This window comes from Vigna unguiculata, chromosome 11, assembly GCF_004118075.2.
Source record: "Vigna unguiculata cultivar IT97K-499-35 chromosome 11, ASM411807v1, whole genome shotgun sequence".
In the NCBI taxonomy this organism is placed as follows: Eukaryota; Viridiplantae; Streptophyta; class Magnoliopsida; order Fabales; family Fabaceae; genus Vigna; species Vigna unguiculata.
The window spans coordinates 13,022,725-13,045,220 of record NC_040289.1 but is presented as its reverse complement, the minus strand read 5'-3'; the positions used below and the strand labels follow the sequence as shown (position 1 = coordinate 13,045,220).

General features: G+C 36.7%; 2 protein-coding genes across 2 annotated transcripts; one reads left to right on the top strand and one right to left on the bottom strand.

Moving 5' to 3' along the window:
• Positions 1-3,886: 3,886 nt before the first annotated feature.
• On the top strand, positions 3,887-11,864 carry LOC114169506 (ankyrin repeat-containing protein BDA1-like). The gene is made up of 2 exons (XM_028054682.1): positions 3,887-4,475; positions 10,992-11,864. The coding sequence occupies exons 1-2, from the start codon at positions 4,047-4,049 to the stop codon at positions 11,736-11,738; spliced, it is 1,176 nt and encodes a 391-aa protein (XP_027910483.1). The 5' UTR covers positions 3,887-4,046; the 3' UTR covers positions 11,739-11,864.
• Positions 11,865-21,830: 9,966 nt separating this feature from the next.
• LOC114170182 lies at positions 21,831-22,133 on the bottom strand. Its single transcript, XM_028055666.1, has one exon. The coding sequence runs from the start codon at positions 22,131-22,133 to the stop codon at positions 21,831-21,833; it is 303 nt and encodes a 100-aa protein (XP_027911467.1).
• Positions 22,134-22,496: the final 363 nt, after the last annotated feature.

The following is a 22,496-nucleotide window of genomic DNA, read 5'->3' as shown; positions in this document are numbered from 1 at the left end:
TTTAGTCAAGATCCGCCACTGGACGATGCATACATAGTGACTAAGGTTACATACAAGTAAGGGTCGCTTACTCTAAACTTAGGAAATAATAGCTAAACTCTCACAATCAAGTCACAAGCCTGATGCTTGGGCCTTGATCAGACCCATACAAGCCTAAAAGAGGCCCAGTGAGCCCAGTAAAGGCTCAATCCATAAGCCAGGTAATATGTGATTAATGTTCTATAAATACAAGTGGACCCCAACAATTAAAGGTACGTAATTCATTAATACTGAAAACTGATATTTGACTTTGAAAGCTCTTATTGACTTGATCGTTGAAGTCCTTTCTGTAGGGAACCTCCAAAATGTTCTACCCGATAAGAGAATGCAAAGACAAGTTGAATAAAGCAGACGAGTGTCTATCCAAGAGATTCCCAGGTTGGGGTAAGTTAAGATTTAAAAGTCTCATGATATCATATTATTGTTTCTGCAGGAACATATATAATTAACAAATATCGTCCTACTCCATACGTTTTAATACCAGAAGGGTTCATATTTATTAAAGATAAGTTAATGTATATATCAGAAAGGTATATATACATACATACATACATACATATATATATATATATATATATATATGCATCCTTTGAAGAGAAGAACAAGAAGTTGACCCATAGTTTTGAAGTGTTAAAGTGTTGTCAAAATCTTTCTAGTCCTAAAATAGTTTTGTATTGTTATGTTAAGTTTAGCAAACTAAAAGAGATTACGACAAAAGATACAATCTCTCTTTAGTGAGCAAATCTTGTGATCTTTTGATCATATCCTAGACAATTTCTTTGTCTCAATCAAGAGTGACTTGTTAAAGAATACATTTTTTTAGCCAAAAGTGGCCAATTGTTAAAGAATACTTGACAGGTTAGTCAAAAGTGACTATAGTTCAAAGAAATAGTCATAAGGTTAGCTAAGGATGGTTATGGATTGGATTTTTAATGATCCAATCTACATCCATTTTAGATCAAATAATTGAATCAGATTTTTTATCCAAATTCTTTTTTTCAAGAAAACTAGTTTGAATGTTTTTAAAATTCAGATCCAAATATTTGGATCAATATTTAAATCCAATTCAAATATTTAGATCAAGTTCAAAATCCATAATCCATTTTTTATAAAAGAAATTAAATTAAATTTTCTAAAACTAGTATTTTTAGGGCCGACACGATACAATTTGGCTAGAGTTGTCAATTTGGCCCATATGGTAAAAAAGTCCCCCATTAAAGAAGCTCACAAGGCCAAAAACCACACGAAAGCCATATGGGTTAAGGCCCGCCCATGGGCTTTCTTCTTAAACATGAAAACAATATTATTTTTTAAAAAAATATTATTGAACTTTTCGTCGCCGGTTTAGGGTCGACAAGATTAGGACTTGTATAGGTCATCGGACCGGCCTAGTCTGTCTGACTCGTTGTGCCAGCCCGACATAGTTGGGTCATCGAGCCACCTAACCGGTCAGGGTTGTCGGTCCTGCCCGGTTTGTACGAGTCGTCAGCCCTGCTCATTTGAGTTGTTAGGCCGATTTAGCTTGTCCGGGTCATCGGACCAACTCAACCTATTCGGGTCGTCGAGCTGACTTAGTTTGGTCATCAGGCCGAATTAGCCTATCCAGGTAGTCAGGACGTCTCAGCCTGTCCGGGTCGTCTCAGCTTGTTCGGGTCGTCAGGCCGACTCAGCCTGTTCGGGTTGTCGAGTCGACTCAACCTGTCTGAGTCGTCGGCTCGATTCAGCCTGCGCATGTCGTCAAACCGACTTAGCCTGTTTGGGTCATCGGGCTGACTCAGCCTGTTTGAATCGTCGGACTAACGAGTTAGAGGAGATGTTGGCATAAATTATTTTAGTTGTATTCTTCAAACAGATTTTTGATGTTGAAACTTGGGAGATCCTATTATAAGAAATGAAGAAATGAACATTCACTAAATTCATAGAATAAGCATTTAAAATATTTAATATTGACCATGAATGCTTAAGACTATGTATATGTTTATAGTTTGTTCAAACCTTCATTTGGTCAAACGAAGTGATACCTATACAAGGTGCTATGCATCTATTGGATACAGAGCACATATATATGTCATGATATGATGCTTTAAAAAGACATATTTTATACTTTATTGTAAACACTTAATCAAGACAAACTTAGAAATCATAAAATTTTAAATTGAAAGTAAAATGAAAATAATTCAGGATAGATGCGAAAGAAACCTTTAGAATTTGAAGAAGGTGATTTTATATTTTTTAAGAGTTTACAAATGTTGGATTTTTTTATGGAAAAGGTAGAAAGAATTTTGTTATAAATACTTTTAAGACAAAAAAAGTTAATAATTATTAACTTATGAACAACTTAAAAATAAAAATGTAGTAAAATTTATATAAAGAATATACAGAATAAATTTATCTCGAAAAATATTACTCTTTCATTTTTTAAAGAATCTTATTCAGAATTTCGTCCAAACACGCGTCTTAACTTATGAGAAAAAGAAGATGACCTTTTATTTGAAAACAAATTAATTTGAACAAGTCCAGCATCATACGTATTGCACTAATTATTTAATTTAATTAATATGTTTATTCTTTTCTTATTTTGGTCACCAACTGTGGGCTTAAGAACATGTGGTAGCTCCTACTATATTAACTGGAATAAAAATATTAAGGAAAGGTACCTTAACTAAACGTCACGAATCTATAATAAAAGATTATCTAAGGCTTTAACGAGACTAACTAAGGATACCACGAAATGTGAAACTTGAGATGGGAACCAACTACACAAAAGGCAAATTCATATATATGGCAAAGTTAAGATTTTGTTGATAAGTAAAACTTAGTTAAATTATACCACATCACTTAATTTTACCCAATGATATATAGAAAATACAGTTATCTATTACAAAATAATATATTTATAAAAAATTAAATGATAATATATATGTTTTGACATATCATTAAAATACAACAGAAAATATTCAACTGTTATATCGATTAAATTTACATTTCTTTTAAAGTTATAATTTATAACTTGAGCAAAATTATATATATATATATATATATATATATATATATAAAGAATTTAATAGAAAATTTAGAGTGACATGTCAATTTAAAAACTTGAATCAAACGTGGGTTAAGTTTGTAAAATAAGATAAAATCATTTATTTTATGTTCTATTAGCGTTAATCTAGGTGTTATATGTGCATGTGCGTATGTATTTTTTAAGTATATGAGATATTATATTAGGAGATAATGATATTATAATATTATTAAATTAATATATAAAATAAATTTATATTTATTAAAACAAAGTGAAATGAACCATGAAAAAATGAGAAAATAACTGTTTTTAATAAGAATAAAAAAAAGAAGAAAATAGACAATTTTATAATAAATATGTAAAAATAATTATTAATTTTAAAAATTTTAATAAATAATTATATTTTAAAAAATAAAATTAGAATTATGAAATATGAATATAAAAGAGGAAACCCTTCTTTATTATATATATATATATATATATATATATATATATATATTTAGATTTTTGAATTTGAGATTTTGAACATATATGTTGTTCTTTTTTTAAATAGTGTTAACATTTATTTGAAAAAAAAATATTGTATTGATACTTAAAAAAATATGATTGAATTAAAAAAAGTTAAAATATTATATTAAATGAAGTCTTTCAAGAAAACCTATTAAGCCTAAATTTCAAAATGAGATTTGACTAAAGTGATTTATATAAGTGAAACGAAATATGACATAAACAAGTTTATTTTGTTAGCAGCTAGCTATATATACCCGCTCTCATCCTTTCTTTCCAAAGAATTATGGCTTCAAACATAAACATAACAATTGATAACAAACTGAAAGAAGCTGCAAGAGATGGAGACATAAACCTTCTCTACAGAGTAATTGAGCAGGATCCACATGTGTTGGAACACATAGATTCAATACCATTTGTTGAGACACCGTTACATATTGCAGCATCTTTTGGTAACATAAGGTTCGGCACTGAGATTATGAGGCTGAAACCTTCATTTGCATGGAAGCTAAATCAACAAGGATTCACACCAATCCACCTTGCTATGCAGCAGAAGCATAAGAGAATGGTGCTGCGCTTTGTAGACATCAACAAAGGTTTGGTTAGAGCGAAAGGGAGAGAAGGTTTCACTCCTTTGCATTTTGCAAGTGAGATTGGAGAAATTGATCTTTTGGCTAACTTCCTCATGGCTTGTCCAGAATCCATTGAAGATGTGAGTGTTAGATGTGAAACTGCACTTCATATTGCAGTTAGGTATCAACAGTACGAGGCTCTTCAAGTCCTGGTTGGATGGCTGAAGAGAACATGTCAGAGAAGTGCCATGCAGATAGAAAAAACAGTATTGAACTGGAAGGATGAAGCAGGTAACACCATTCTGCATGTTTCAGCCCTCATCAATCACTCAAAGGTACCTTCTCTCTTTGTATCCAATTAGTCAAACTTTATGTGAATCAATATTTCACATAAAGTTTTATTTATATATATGTATTTATTGAATAGACTTCCAATATGAATATTTAGATGATTGAAAGGTTGTTTTCTTATTTTTAGTGGATCTCTTTTCCTGCAACATTAAGTTTTAAGAATTTTATCTACTTCATGATATCGTAATTAATCATCTGTATCATAACACATTATCTTAATAATATTATAAGAATGAGCTGCAAAACTTTTAAGGGATGGGTAGTCTTTGTTTGCAATACCGTAATCTATCATTTTCAATATTTTTTCTCTAATAATAGAGTTAGGGATCACTATAGTTTATTAAAGTATAATGTAAATTCTAAAACAATCTAGAAAAATCTAAGATAGAGTTATAATGAAACTTCTAGAGTATTGGAGAAAAGCTTAGGATAGGAAGAAAAATCAAGAACATTCTACTATGTAGAAAAATTTAGAACTATTTGCTCAAGTTCTAGCTAGAAGTTTCTAGAATAATCTATGGGTCTATAAATACCCCATGTATCCTACCATTTGCAACATGAAGAACAACTAACACAACATCCAATACAACTACTCTCAACTACAAGATACACTTCTCCAACTACTACTTTCACACTCTACTATCTACACATTTTCTCTATCCCTTCAACTATCCCCTTCACAATCTCAAAATACTAACAGTGGTACCAGAACTACGTTCGGTCATCTACTGGGCGTAGATAAACTTTTCAACTACTTAAAAAAAATTAGAACTCCATTCTATACTACTTCCAAAATATTTTCTCAACCTATGGCCACTACCAATCAAACATCATCAATTCCAGTACCTATTTTCACAGGAGAAAATTATGATTTTTGGAGTGTCAAAATGAAGACATTCTTTCTCTCCCAAGACTTATGGGACATTATAGAATAGGGATTCACTATTCCAGAAGACACTTCCACTCTTACTGCAGCTCAGAAGAAGGAGTTGAAGGAAAACAAACAGAAGGACTCAAGGGCTATATTTGCTCTTCAACAAGCAGTTGATGACACAATATTTTTGAGAATAATAGGTGCCACAAGTGCAAAGCAAGCTTGGAACACAATACAAGAAGAGTTTCAAGGAAGTGATGAGGTACGCAATGTTAAACTTCATTCTCTAAGACGAGAGTTTGAATTAATAAGAATGAAAGAATCTGAGAGCCTATGGGGAAACTATTCTTGACAAAAAAATCGTTGAGAAAATTTTAATTTCTATTCCCCAAAAATATGATGCAATCGCAACCGCGATTGAACAAACAAAAGATTTGGCCACATTGTCAGTAACACAACTAATGGGCTCTCTTGAAGCTTATGAACAAAGATTGAAAAGGCATGAAGAAGACTCAGTCGAAAATGCCTTTCAATCAAAACTAAAATTACGGTCTCAGAATAAAGAATATGAAGGAAATAAAAGTATAGGAGAAATTTCTAGAAATAAAGAAAATTCTAGAAGCTTCCTTATGACTTGTCAAGGAAAATATCCCTCATGTGGCATATGTAAGACAAGTCACATCGAAAAAGATTGTTGGCATCATGGAAAACCTCAATCACTACAAAAAAAATTGAAATTACCGACGTAATTTTACCGACGGATAAACTTCTGTCGATAATTTGAATTACCGACGGATTTTACTGACGGATTCTCAAATTTTAATTACCGACGGAAAAATCCGTCGGTAAAAACATTTCATTTACCGACAAAAAAATTTGTTGGTAAAATCCGTCAATAATTCAAATTTTTTTTACCGACAAAATTATCGACGGATTTTTTCGTCGGTAAAAGAAGCGGGAAATTTTCCGTCCAAATTTGAATTACCGACGGATTTACCGACGGAAAAATCCGTCGATAAAAGAAGCGGGAAATTTCTCGCCCAAATTTGAATTACCGACGGATTTTTCCGTCGGTAAATCCATCGATACTTACATAACTCAAACTCCGTCGGTAAAATCCATCGATAATTTATTTTTTATTTTATCGACGAAATTACCGACGGATTTATCTGTCGGTAAAAGAAGCGGGAATTTTCCCGCCCAAATTTGACCTTATAAGAAGACGAGGAGAAGGAGAAAAGAAGAAAAAGAAGGAGAAGAAGAAGAAGAAGAAGAGAAGAAGAAGAAGAGAAGAAGGAGAAGAAGAAGAAAAAGAAGGAGAAGAAGAAGAAGAAGAGAGGAAGAAGGAGAAGAAGAAGAGGAAGAAGGAGAAGATTAAGGAGAAGAAGGAGAAGAAGAAGAAGAAAGAGGAAGAAGAAGACGACGGCGGTGGCGGCGGCGGCGATGGTGGCAGTGGCGACGGCGATAGTGACGGCGACGACGACGGCGACATTAATGGCGACGGGGACGGCGACCAAAAAAAAAATGAAAAAAAAATTGAAAGAGGGAGGAGGAAGAAGATGAATAGTGTAACAAATTTACCGACGAATTTTTGGTAATTACCGACGGATATTTCGGTCGGTAATTAACGACGAATTTGTCCGTCGGTAATTACCGACAGATTTTTCCGTCGGTAATTACCGACAGATTTATCGACGGATTTTTTGTCGATAATTATCGACAAATTTATCGACGGATTTATCCGTCGGTAATTACCGACGGAACATGATTTCCGTCGGTAAAATTTTACAGAGAAGCATTTTACTGACGAATTTTTGACCGTCGATGATCCGTCTGTAATGTGGATTTAGCGACGGATTTTGGCCATTACCGATGGATTTTGACCGTCGGTAATAATGATTTTTCTTGTAGTGAATGTCAATACTGCAAGAAATTTGGCCACGTAGAGAAGTATTGTCGTAATAAAAAAGCAAACTTTGCTGAAGAACATTATCAGGAGCAACGCTTATTTTATGCCAATCAAGAATCTCCTAACGGAGGAGAAAATTGGTACTTGGATAGTGGATGCAGCAATCACATGGCCAAAGATCAAAGCATCTTCAAAGACATTGATAAATCTGTCAATGTCAAAGTTCGACTAAGAAACGGTGCCACAGTGGAGTCTCAAGGCAAAGGAACTGTCATGGTGGAGACAAAGAAAGGTACGAAATTCATCAAGGATGTTTTACTGGTTCCCAATCTTAAAGAGAATCTTTTAAGTATTGGCCAAATGATGGAGAATGGATATTCTCTCCACTTTGAGAAAGATACATGCAAAATTTTTGACAGTAGAAAGATAGAAATTGGCCAAGTAAAAATGGAGAAGAGAAATAGAAGCTTTCCCATAAGCTTCAAACCTGGAACTAATATTGCCATGAAGGCAGAAGTTGATGACTCGTGGCTTTGGCATAGGAGATTTGGCCACTTCAACACATATGCCTTAAAGCTTCTATATAAGAAAAACATGATGAGAGATCTTCCATGCTTAAAGGAGAATAATGAATCATGCGAAGGATGTCTCCTGGGTAAACAACATCGATTACCATTCTCGATCGACAAAGCATGGAGAGCAAAAGACTTACTAGAGTTGATCCATACTGATGTTTGCGGACCAATGAGGACGCCTTCATATCACAACAATAGGTATTTCATCCTCTTCATTGATGACTTCTCTAGAATGACATGGGTCTATTTCTTAAAGGCAAAGTCAGAAGTCTTTGGAATATTCAAGAAATTCAAGGCCCTTATTGAGAAGCAAAGTGGAAAACAGATAAAAGTACTTAGAAGTGATCGTGGAAAGGAGTATACATCTCGTGAGTTTGACAAATTCTGCGAAGATGAAGGCATAGAGAGACAACTCACTGTCGCATATACTCCACAACAAAATGGTGTGTCAGAAAGAAAAAATCGCATAGTCATGGAGATGGCAAGATCAATGCTAAAAGAGAAAGGTATGCCTAACACTTTTTGGGTTGAAGCAGTCTACACTGCAGTTTACATTTTAAACAGATGTCCAACTAAGGCAGTCAAAGACAGGACTCCTATTGAAGCTTGGAGTGGAAGAAAGCCATCAGCCAAACACCTACAAGTATTTGGATCTATCTGCTACATACATGTTCCTGATCAAAGGAGGCACAAGCTTGAAGACAAGACTATACGAGGAATATTCTTGGGATATAGCACATAATCAAAAGGCTATCGAGTTTACAACCTACAAACAGAAAAGCTCATCATTAGTCGAGATGTTGAAATTGATGAAAATGCTTCTTGGAATTGGGAAGAAGAAAAAGTTGTTAAAATCAGCACTTTAGTCTCAGTGCAACAATATCAAGAAGAAATTCAAGAAGAGGCAGAAGCTTCAGGTACGCCTTCTCCACCTCCATTAGAAGATTCTTCACTAGAGTCCACTCCAAGATGAGTAAGATCTTTGGTAGACATATACGAAACCTGCAATATGGCCATGATTGAGCCTAACTGCTATTAGGAAGTATCAAAGCAAGAAGTATGGGTCAAGGCTATGGAAGAAAAGTTTAAAATGATTGAGAAGAATAACACTTGGGAGCTCGTAAACTGTCCTCAAGGAAAAGACATCATTGGAGTGAAATGGGTATATAAAACAAAGCTCAATCCTGATGGAACTATACAAAAGCACAAGGCCAGATTGGTCACAAAAGGATACTCATAACAACCAGGAATCGACTACAATGAGTCATTTGCTCCAGTCGCACGACTAGATACAATAAGAGCTCTAATAGCCCTAGCAGCCTAAAAAGGATGGAAAATCTATCAACTAGACGTCAAATCAGCCTTCCTAAATGGAGTGCTCGAAGAAGAGATTTATGTTGAACAACCTCAAGGCTTCATCAATAAAGGCAATGAAGGCAAAGTACTAAGACTAAAAAAAGCCTTATACGGCTTGAATCAAGCTCCTCGAGCATGGTATAGCAAGATTGATCAATACTTCATCGATCAAGGATTCAGGAGGAGCAAAAGTGAGCCAACATTATATATTAAAGCACAAGGTCAGTATCACCTCATTGTCTCCTTATATGTCGATGATCTTATCTATACAGGAAACAATTTGGAGATGATGAAAGAATTTAAAGAAGACATGATGAAGACATTTGAGATGACCGACCTTGGGTTGATGAACTATTTCCTCGATATAGAGGTGAAACAACAAGAAGACGACATATTTATCTCTCAAAAGAAATATATTGAAGCCCTATTGAAGAAGTTCAAGATGTATGATTATATATTGAAGCCCTATTGAAGAAGTTCAAGATGTATGATTGTAAACCTGTCGCTACTCCATTGGTGGTAAATGAGAAACTACAAAAAGATGATGGAGCACAAGAAACAGATGCATCATGCTACAGAAGTTTGATTGGAAGTCTCTTATATCTCACAGCCACAAGACCAGACATTATGTATGCCACAAGTCTTCTATCAAGATTCATGCAAAAGCCAAGTTAGATTCATTATGGAGTAGGGAAAAGAATTTTAAGATATCTACAAGGCACAAAGGAGTTTGGAGTATGGTACAAAACCATGACTAACTCAAGGATCATTGGCTACACCGATAGTGATTGGGCAGGATCAATAGATGACATGAAGAGCACCTCAGGCTATGCTTTCTCGCTTGGATCGGGAATATTCTCTTGGGCGTCAAAGAAGCAAGCCACAATTGCACAATCAACCGTTGAAGCAGAATATGTGGCAGCAGCTGAAGCAACAAGTCAAGCTATATGGCTTCGAAGAATTCTCAAAGATATGGGAAAAAAACAAAGTGGCCCTACTACAATTAATTGCGACAATAAGTCAACTATTGCAATGACAAAGAACCTAGTGCATCACAGTCGAACAAAACATATAGCAATTAAATACCACTTCATTAGAGAAGCAGAAACAAATATGAAGATACGACTTGAGTACTGCCCGACAGAAGATCAAATTGCAGATATTTTCACAAAGGCCTTACCAAGACCAAGGTTTGAACTACTACGCGCTATGCTTGGAGTTACCAAATTTGCATCAAGGAGGAGTATTAAAGTATAATGCAAATTCTAGAACAATCTAGAAAAATCTAAGATAGAGTTATAATGAAACTTCTAGAGTATTGGAGAAAAGCTTAGGATAGGAAGAAAAATCAAGAACATTCTACTATGTAGAAAAATCTAGAACTATTTGCTCAAGTTCTAGCTAGAAATTTCTAGAATAATCTATGGGTCTATAAATACCCCATGTATCCTACCATTTGCAACATGAAGAACAACTAATACAACATCCGATACAACTACTCTCAACTACAAGATACACTTCTCCAACTACTACTTTCACACTCTACTATCTACACATTTTCTCTATCCCTTCAACTATCCCCTTCACAACCTCAAAATACTAACATAGTTGATAATTTAAAAAAAAAAATTATTTGTATTATTTGTTTACGTGTAAATTAAATATTTTAAATTACAATTTATTTGAATATATTGTTTTGGTTTCTCCGATATCCACCGTTAATATAATAATATATTTGTTTGAAAATTCTTACACAAAAACTTTTTCTTATTTTTTGGTTGAACAGGCGATTCGATTGTTGGTGAAGACTAAAATTGATTTGAAGGCGAAGAATTTGGAAAAGTCAACAGCACTAGACATAGCAGGCAGTGCAGAGATAAAGAATGTGTTAGTGAGGGCTGGTGCAAAACATGGTTCATCAGTAACAGATTCTCCAACCATTGCGGAAAAACAAAGGTGGAATGTGACACTTGCAGAAAAAATAATGATATTCGTAATTCGCATGAGAAGGGATATAACAGAAGACCAACGCCAGGCTTTTCTCATAGTTGCTGCTCTTATTGCAACTGCTACCTACCAATCAGCACTGAGCCCCCCTGGTGGAGTTTATCAGGCTAATTCAGAAAACAACATTAATAATAATGTTAGCATCACTTCGGTCAATTCTACAACCACTGCTAATGCTGGAAGTTCTGTCATGTCTGAAGGTGATTTCATGACCTTGTCGATTCTGAATTCATTTTCTCTTTTGGTTTCAACAGTGGCGATATGTATTCTGACGCCAAGTGGGATAGTGGGTAGTATACTGTTAACGCCATTGATTTGGTTTGCCTACTGCTATCTCTATTCTATGAAGGTGATATCCCCCACTAATGCTTCCTCAATTGTGAATTTGGTTATGGTGTGTTTATTCCCTTCCTTGCACTCGGGGGTAAGGTGGGCATTTTCCTCAGTTTATAAGAGACTTAAGCGTCGTCAGGAGAACACGGAAATTGAAACAAGGAATGCTACAACAGGAAGAAACATATGGTAGGAGACTTTATCTTCACCAGAAAGAAAATCTAATGAAACAAACAAGGAAAGACGGTGGACTCTAAAGCATATTATTCTTGTTGTATTTATTTTACCATCTTATATTGAAGGAAGTTATTTAAGTAATTGTTAGTGATGTATTAACTTTTTTATTTCTCTTTTATTTGATTTTAGTGGAAAGGATTGAATCACCCCATTCATTTTAGTGTTTTCGTCGACTTTATACTTTCAAAATCTACCAAAGAACTTGAGGAGCTTATTCTCCTAATTACAAAAATTGATACTTGACAATTGAATCACAAAGAGCTTTTATTCCCAACTAGTATTTCTACTCGTGCAACGGACGGGATATCAAATTTTAAAATTAAAAATTATAGTATATTTATTAAATTAATTTGAAATTATAAAAGTATAATTAAATTTAATATAAATTTTATTTTATAAAATTCAATAATAATATTTTAATTGATTTTATAATAAAAATGTTTTTAAGTTATTTATATATATTTTTAATAAAATGTATTATATATAACTATTTTAAATAATATATTAAGATTTAGTTAATTAAAATTAAGAAATCAAATTTAATTTTGAATGAAATATTGAGTAAAAAATGTAGAAAAATATAATAGTTGTTTCTGTAATAATAAAAATGATGGATGATATAGAAATTGTTGAGTAGATTTAATAAAGATACAAACATTAGACGATACAAAAAATGTGTAGAGTAAACGAATGTAATGTTTTATTAGTCAGATAGTACTCACTTGTTAAAAACATATCTGTCTAATAATCTTGACCAAGAAGGAATCTGAGTTGATTAATGAGCTTTTCACTTTTTTAAGGTGAATCTTGGAAGAGTCTTTAAGTTTTAAAACTCAATTAATCAATTTCGCAGTTCTGGGTTAATGGCCTGTTTAAATCAATCAAGAAAGATTATGAGAGAGAAAAAATAAGCAAGACACACAATTTATACTGGTTCGATTCAAAGTGAATCTACATCCAGTCTTCTCCTAAGTAACACACTTAGGAGGATTCCACTAAACAGATAGGATCCAAGAATTACAAGCACACCTATATAATTCTAGACCCTAAAAACCCAAGAACTTGATTTACCAATCAAGAACTCCCCCTAGGAGCAATGCATCCACGCAATTGCACCTAGGCCTACACTTCACACACTGAAGCAATTGTAACCAGAAATACAATAAACAAAATCAAGAAACGAATACACTTATGTTGTGCAGATTTGACAATATGCTCCTTGATTCAAGCAAGACCCATCATGGTAGAATCAACTATCAATCTTCTTGGATCTGCACTTGAGTGATCTTCCAGAATGTTCAGAAACTCTGTGACTCTCAGAAGGCTCTCTTTCAGATGGAAAACTGCGTGATCTATCAATTTTCTCCAGACCCAAAACAGATTCTAAAACCAGCTTTTATAATGAGATTTTACTGTCACTAATTGATTAGCAATTTACCTAATCGATTATCGTGAGTATATTTTCACTTCCTTAGTGTCATACTCACAGCTAATCCATTAGTTAAAGAGCTAGTCATACATGCTTACACCAGCAAGAGTGTAAGGGTCCAAAGCAACACACAGCGGGCCTAACATACAACTGATAGGGATAAACTACTAGCCTAATACACGACCTAGCTAGACCAAGTTAAGTTCTACTCTAATACAGCAGACATCATCAAAACCATGCTTCATTCACAGGTGAATTGACTCCCCCTTTCAACAATCTCTCCCTTTTATATGATGTCCAAAACATGGACTGTGATAGGCCTGCGTGCAGCACATTAAGCAAACAGCAGCAACAGTACAAACACAAAAAGCAGATAATAACATAGGCATATAACAGATATCATTTTCATTACATACTCCCCCTACCAATAAACCATCAATATACACCAAATCTCCCCCTTTTTGGACATTAGCAAAAAAAAAATCAAACAGATTTAGGATGCAATACAGAACAACAGGAAAAATTTATCTAAACAGCGCAGCAATGTAAGAGATGCAGCAGGAGATAATGCAAGCAAGGTGCAGTTAACAATTACGCATAACAACCAGGATAATCAGAGTATATAACACATTACAGTCCCAACCAAAATAATCCTAGGCTAAGGGAGCTATACTAGGATAACCACAAAAAGGAAACACACACACCTCTAGGACTACTTGGGTTCCTAAGGTCAAGGGATACAAACTGAGGATATAAAGGGTTGGTAATTAAAAAGGGGGTGTGTGTGGGTAGGAGGCTAGGCTATTCTTCGTCAGTGGCATCTTCAAATTGCTCACTCTCACTACCTTCTACAGTGTCCACAGCGGCTTCAGGAGTATGAGGGGCACGACCAATGTTGAGTTGAGCCAGTTGTTCTTGGACAAATGTGAGTTGGTGCTCAATGGAATCCAGTTTTGTCGTCCAGGTTTGATGCTGGTTAAATAGAGCTGTGACCATGCGCAACATTTCCTGCTCGTAGTGAGTTTTGGTGGCAGAAGAGAAGGCGTCAGCAGCATACACAGGGTCATTATCTGGTTCATCTTTGAAGCACCAGGTGTTGCCCCGAAAGGACATTCCTATGTGGTGAAAGGCATTTGCACTAATCAGGCTTGTGTGATTTGGAGTGTAGGAGGCCTCACCAGAGAAATCCACTTGTAGTGCTCAAGGACTTTGCACACGAATACGGCATAAGGCAGAGGATAGTTGGGTAGCTTGATGGCTTTTTGCATTGTATCAGAGACAACTAGTCTACAAGAACGTTGGATTTGAAGGCATGGATAAGGAAAACATCCTCTGTTGTAGTTGAGCATGGTTGCCGTTGCGGGGAACCAGAATCCAAGTAGTTAAAAATGCGAGCACTCGCTCGTCTTTCTTCATCCCACTGGCGCGGAAGATACTATAGTCGCGTTTGGCTTTGGGATCCCTCAAGCAACCCTAGTAGATATACAGGTGATTTGCCCCAAGAAACCCTCGATGGGCCAGAATGCTTGAGATGCAGAAGCCAGCAATGGAGGTCCAAACGTCTGGGGTTAGGGCAATGTTTACCCCTTTGACGCGCGAGGTGAGAAGATCCTCTTCACACGCGAGATTTGCGTAGAAAACCCTAACCAAATCGGGGTAGATGTCACCTGTGAGTTGGACGAACGTCTCCAAGTGTTGGGAGGAGATAAGCTCTGGGAAGGCAAAGTTGTGAGTGCGAAAGAAGGGCAGTTCGACGTGCTTGTGGTTGATGATTTTGCGATTGCGAAAGGAGTCATTGAAATTTTCTTGAGCGTCGTGATCACTGATCCAACCATCAATATTTGGATCTCGTTGCTTGGTTGCCATACGCTTGACACGCTTGCGAAAGGAAGAGGAGGATGCCATGGTGGAGTGGTATAGGGTGCTGGGTGACGAGTGGAGCAGGGGTGGAAAGGGAAAGGGGAAGCCTAGGGTTTTAGAGAGATTAGGAAGTACAAGGGTCTGGGTGCAAAGATTAAGACTGCTATTAAGAGTAGGGATGTATTTACCTAATAGATTAGCGGGCTCCTTTTGAGAAATTAAGTAGCAACTATGTGAGGCAGAACTTAACACAGACTAAGCTTCAGACAGAACACGATAATGGATTAAGGTCAAGGTTAGGCAAGCAGCTACACAGTTTAAACATAGTAGGCATACAAGCAGATGCAGAAACTAGAATGAGCCAGGTAAAAAAATGAATGCTAAACATATATGAAGTATGCATGTAACTTGAAATTGAACCTAATAGTTTAGATAGGAGGAGTGTGACAGATAATACACATACAGCAAAAGCACAAAATGGCACACACACACAAAACAGTAGTTAAGTAAGCATAGTTAATGAGAGCAAGTGGTGTCCAAAATACCCAATTCATTTCGAAGAGTGTAAAATCTCTCTCTGGCAAGAGGTTTAGTAAAGATGTCTGCTAGTTGATGTTGTGTGTCAATGTACTCAACCTTGCACTCTCCCTTGGACACATGATCTTTGATAAAGTGGTGCCGGATTTCAATATGCTTGGTCTTAGAGTGCTGTACTGGATTTCTTGTAAGATTAATTGCACTGGTGTTGTCACATTTTAAAGGAATGTGATCAAGGTGGATGCCATAATCCTCAAGTTGGTTCTTAATCCAGATAGATTGGGCACAGCAGCTGCCAGCAACTATATACTCTACTTTAGTAGTGGACAGAGCAACACAGGCCTGTTTTTTTGAGTGCCAAAAGATTAGAGAACCACCTAAGAGGTGGCAGGTTCCACTGGTGCTCTTCTTGTCAGTCTTGCAACCACCAAAATCTGAATCGCTGTATCCTACCAAGGAGATATTAGAGCCATGAGGATACCACAGACCTAGGTTTCTAGTGCTTTTAAGGTATTTAAAGATGCGTTTGACAATAGTTAGGTGAGATTCTTTGGGGAAAGACTGGAATCTGGCGCATACACACACACTGTGCATAATATCTAGATGACTAGCTGTGAGATAGAGAAGTGATCCTATCATTCCACGATATTTAGTCTGATCCACTACAGGCCCTGTTTCATCAATGTCTAGATAGCAATTTGTAGCCATAGGAATTGATGATTCTTTGCAAGCTTCCATGTGAAATTTTTTCAGTAGCTCAGTGCAGTATTTAGATTGATGGATAAAGAGTCCATGTTGTCCTTGTTTAATTTGGAGCCCTAAAAAGAAGTGCAACTCCCCCATCATGGACATTTCAAACTCATCTTGCATGTTTTTGGAGAATTCTTTGCATAGAAGAGTATTTGTTGAACCAAAAATGATGTTATCCACGTAGATTTGAACAAATAGTAGATCATTTTTTGCTTTCTTAATGAAGAGTGTAGAGTCCACCTGCCCTCTTCGAAATCCGTTTTGAATCAAGAATTCACTTAGCCTTTCATACCATGAGCGAGGAGCTTGCTTAAGTCCATAGAGTGCCTTTTTTAGCTTATACACATGATCTGGAAACTCATAGTCTATGAATCCAGGGAGTTGTGCCACATAGACTTCTTCCTTAATAAAACCATTTAGGAAAGCGCTCTTCACATCCATTTGGAAGAGCTTGAATTGTAGTAAGGATGAAATGGCAAGGAGGATTCAGATGGCCTCAAGTCGTGCTACAGGAGCATAGGTCTCATCATAATCAATCCCTTCTTCTTGACAGTACCCTTTGGCTACCAATCTAGCTTTATTCTTGATAATCACACCAGAATCATCCAACTTGTTGCAAAAGATCCCATACATCATTTCTCTTGAATTGATCCAATTCGTCCTGCATTGCTAGAAACCAGTGTTCATCCGTGAGAGCATCACTCACTGATTTTGGCTCAAGTTAAGAGACAAAGGCTACATTTAGACAAAACTGGCCTAGCTGCCTGCATGTGGAAACACCTTTAGAGATATCCCCTATGATGTTGTCAAGAGACATATTTTTAGGCACTATCCAGTCAACGGGTAAATCTGCTGCAGAGGTCGAAGTCTCAACTGCTCCAGGTGATGAATCTGATGCTGCTATAGGCTCAGGTTGTGTCAAATCTGCACCTGTGTCATTTAATTCTGCACTATTTCTTGAACCAGAGGAATTAGCAGCATGATTATCAATATTCTCATCAAATGCAACATGAATGGATTCCTCTATAGTTAATGTTCGTTTGTTATAGACTCGATAGGCTTTACTAGTGGAGGAGTAACCTAAGAAGATGCCTTCATCAGCCTTAGGATCAAACTTGCCAAGATTGGATTTACCATTATTTAGTATGAAACACTTGCAACCAAAGGCTTTGAAATAAGATATATTAGGTTTTCTACCTTTGAAGATCTCATAGGGTGTAAGTTTCAAAACAGGTCTGATTAAAACTTTGTTCAGCACGTGGCAAGCTGTACTTACAGCATCTGCCCAAAAGTATTTTGGTAAAGAGTTGTCATTGAGCATTGTCCTTGCCAACTCTTCCAAAGATCGATTTTTTCTCTCAACCACACCATTTTGTTTTGGCGTTCTAGGGGCTAAGAAATTATGTGAGATACCATGATGTTCACAAAACTTTTCAAAAGATTCATTTTGAAACTCACCCCCATGATCACTTCGAATGGATTTGATTTTCAAATCATTCTCATTTTCAACAATTTTGGCAAATTTCCTAAAAATTGAGAAGGTGTCACTCTTAGATGAGATAAAGAAGGTCCAAGTAAAATGAGAATAGTCATCCACAAGAACAAGTGCATAGTAATTTCCTCCTAAGCTTCTGCTTCTAGATGGTCCAAACAGGTCCATATGAATCAGTTTTAATGGATTAGAGGTGGAGATATGTTGTTTTGACTTAAAGGATGTCTTTACTTGTTTACCTTTTTGGCATGTGCAACATCCTTAGGGAATATTACTAATTTTTAATAAATAAAATTCCAATCAAAAATAAATACCGCATTGATTATAACTATTTCCCAAAAATGCGGGAAATTTAAAACTTTAAATAACTGTCATAAACCAGGAGTCCATACATATAAAACTGAAATAAAATCCAATGGCTCCCGAAATGATTACATAATTATCTCAAAAACCAAAATAATAATACATGTACAAAAATCCCCAAGCTAGCCCACGCTCCGAGTCTAAGCGTCTCCTGGCTCACCTGTCAAATCATCTGCTCCCGGATAACAAGATATCCCATCATCGCCACACACACACAGATAGGGTGAGCTATGCACAATAAAACATAAACATATATATCTGAAATAAATATGCTTCCCCACCCAAATCATATAAGTACAAAACCCATAATTTCCAAATCACCCAACCATGACCTCATAGTCCTTCATGCGTCATATGCATGAACTAAGCCTTGGGACTTCCCTGTGCTCCCACGAAACTGACTCATTCATGGTCCAACCCTATGAACCTATCCCGCTCATAGTCCTGCCCTACAGACTCCCCGCCTGTAGTATAAACATCCAAGTCTCACACTTGGACCCTGGCACACACGCAATCACCATACTATGGACTCTCGCCCAATAGTAGCCGACGGGAACATTACAGTTCCTTGTCCATCGTGCGCCCGATACATGCAATCACCATACCAAGGACTCCTCGCCCATTGGTAGCCGATGGGAACTCAACCAGTTTCATGCCCATCATGTGTCCACTCACTGAGCACATCCCAGACCCCTATTGGACTTAGTCCTTCAAGCCCAAACATCTAACCACATGCATATACAATCTATCCTTATGGTAAACAACCAAAACATACTCACAAACATATAGAAATACAATTGTTCACATAAACTCGCTTAGGCTAGGAATCCCTAGCCCAAGTTAAGCCCTCTGCTTCGCCTAGGCTAGTTCGCATCGCTTGGGCGAGTTTAAAACAACCACAATCACAAGTTATCTCGCTTAGGCGAGATTCCCTCGCCTGGGCGAGTCACACATTCGCTCAAACAATAAACCAACCTCGCTTAGACGAACATTCGACAAAACCAACATGAACACACTTCGAGAACTCGCTTAGGCGAACCACTCTCGCCTAGGCGAAAGTGTTAGTCGCTCAAAACTCCAAGGACTCTCGCCTGGGCGAGAAATCGCGCTCAAACCTCCAAGTTCTCCTCGCGAACTCGCTTAGGCGAGTGCCTCTAGCCTAAGCGAGAGACCATGTCGCTCAAAACCTCTCCTGGGTCGCCTAGGCGAGATCCACGAATCAGAACTCAACGTGAGACTCTACAATTCTCGCTTAGGCGAGGTGGACCCGCTTAGGCGAAACTTGTAGGGTTTCGAGTCTGTTCCCGCACACAATGCACCAAACCAATACCAAAATCATACCAATTTGCAATGTACTCGATTTCATTCAGTCCATTTCATCAATTAAACCATGAACCGCAATGTAAACATCATTGGACTTCCCAAATCGCACAATTTGAACAAACATCCCAAGAATGGTACCCAAACCCTCATCCAATTATTATAAACACCCAAAAAGGCTTTGTACCCCCATTCCATTCACAAATTTTCAAATTACAGTGCATACCACACCAAAACCAAACCACATATATTCAAATTTGAGAACAGAACGCATAAACACAATCAATAGTGGAATACACATAGTTTCAGCACCCCTAACCTGTGAATCTTTGCTTCCAAAGGTCGCCTAATCCTTGACTTTGTGATTGCTAGAACCCTCCTTTTTTGCTCTTTCAACCACCACCGCTTTGCTCTCAATCCCGCTTAGCTTTCGCACTCAAAACTCGTAATCCTTTCTCACTCCAATTTTTAGACTTCCAAAACCCTTCTAATGGCCTAATTCTCCCTTTTTATATGACTCCCAATTGTGGTAAAAAGAATAAAATGAAAATTGACCTTTTTAATGCCTACTATTACCTTTCATAAGCTATTATGGACTGTTTTCCAACTCCCTTGGCTGCCCACTACCTCTAGGGCTTTCCCACCCTTTCACATTCAAACTACAAGCATTATAGCAAAAATAAAAAGATTAATTTGCTCTCATCAAGGTTTGAACTCGTGACCTTCCACCCACAATACCAAAGCACAACCACTATACCAAACCACATTTGGTGATATCCACAATCAACATATGTTTTCATTTCAAATTCCACCCATGTACATATTATTAAAAATCAATAACAAAACAATCACACATAATTGGCAAACATAGGACTCGAACCCAAGTCCTCTCACACAACCAAAGTACTCTCAAACATTTGAGCTAGTACTTTTCCACATCACATTAAACCACAATTAATGTTATAAAGGCGTCTTCTACCGGCATTTATTAATTAATTAATTATTTAATTATTTAATTTTTCCCGGGTCTTACAACATGCATCACACAACTTATCTGACTTAAACTTTATATCAGGCAACCTAGTGACTAACTACTTTGACACAAGCTTATTTAGGTGACCCATATGTATTTGTGCAAGTCTTTTATGCCAAATCTAAGGTTCATCATTTTTAGCAAATAAGCAAGCAATTGAATCAAAAGAAGTGTTTTCAAAGTCCATCATGTATATGTTCTGAATCCTTTTTCCCACAAATACTAGTTCATTTGTGGATGCATGACAGATTAAACAATGATGGGCTTCAAAGGTTACTTTTAGATTCTTATCACAAAGTTGGCTAATGCTAAGTAAATTATGCTTGAGTCCATCCACTAACAGAACATCCTCAATTTCCACAACTGATGATGACCTTACCTTACCAGATTCAAGAATCTTATCTCTGTTGTTGTCACCATAAGTGACATGTCCACTTACTTTGTGTGAAATTTTTCTGAATTTCGAGCTATCACCTGTCATGTGTCTAGAGCAGCCACTGTCCAGATACCATATTGACTCCTTAGCTTCAGCATTTTCCTGCAAAACAGATTATTTTGATGAAGCAGGTACCCAAACAAACTTGGGTCCACTTGTGTTAGACTGTGTTGTAATTCTTTTGGGCACCCATTTGAATTTTCCTCTAGGAACCCCACTGTTTTTAAAGTAACAGGAAGTAGAAAAGTGACCAGGTTCAGAATAATAGGTGCAGATAATGGAGGATGATTTACTGATGTTGAGAAAATTCCAGCACGATTATCGATTAGGGTTGCCACTATAACCAATTCCCTCTTTATTCAGCACACTCCTTTGGGATCCTAAAACAGCATCTAGGTTAGATCTTCCTAGAGTGAATTTTGATAGGGTTTTCATTAAGTACTCTATCTTCTCTAGTTGTCCTGGACAATACATACATATAGACCTGGAGTGTTTTTCAGATTGTTCTAATTTTTCCAAGCAAGTTGTTAGATTCTCATTTTCCTCTTCTAACTGTTTTATCCTACCCTCCAGCCACTTAATCTCTCCTTTACGTTTGCTATTTGACTTTTGTAGTTTTGTAGCCTCCTTATGCAATTCATTAAAGGCATCAAGCAGTTCATAATAGTCATTTTCCTCATGTTCATATGTGAAACTACTCACACTATTTTTGGATGATTCTGCCTTAATGGATGATTCTGCTTTTGCCATCAGACACAAATTATTTTCCTCTTCAGTCCTGTCATTAGATTCACTAGATGTGCTGGAGTCATTTTCTTCCCAGGCAATTTAGGCTTTCTTTTTCTTCAGGTGCTTCTCTGCCTCATTTTTCTCTTCCAGTTTCTGCTTCATCTTCAGCACAGGACAATCTACTTTGATGTGTCTTGTCTTGCCACACTCATAGCAGGTTTGAGTTCCAGATCTGGACTGCTTCTTGTTTCCTGCATAACTGTTATTAGTTTTATTCTTATACTTCAGAAATTTTGAGAACTTTTTCACCATTAAGCTCAAGGCTTCACTGTCAGAGTTTCCATCATTGGAGTCATCTACAGAATCTGCTTTCTTCTGTTTTGCTGCAGATTTTTTCTCCATCCTTTTTCTGCCTTGAGTCTCCCAAGTTCTAGTTCATGTTCTCTCAGCTTTCCAAAGAGTGTGGCTATTTTCATGCTAGTGAGGTCTTTGGATTCTGAAATAGCAGTGACTTTGGGTTGTCATGTCCTGTTTAAACTCTTCAAAATCTTGATGTTGAGCTCTTCCTTATCAAAGATCTTGCCAAGAGCTAGGAGGTGATTTACTATATGTGTAAATCTCTTCTGTACATCACATATGCTTTCCCGAGTCTTCATTCTGAACATTTCATACTCTTGAATAAGAGTATTTTTCCTAGCTCTTTTAACCTCATTCGTGCCCTCATGGGTGACTTCCAAAACGTCCCACATCTCTTTGGTTGATTCA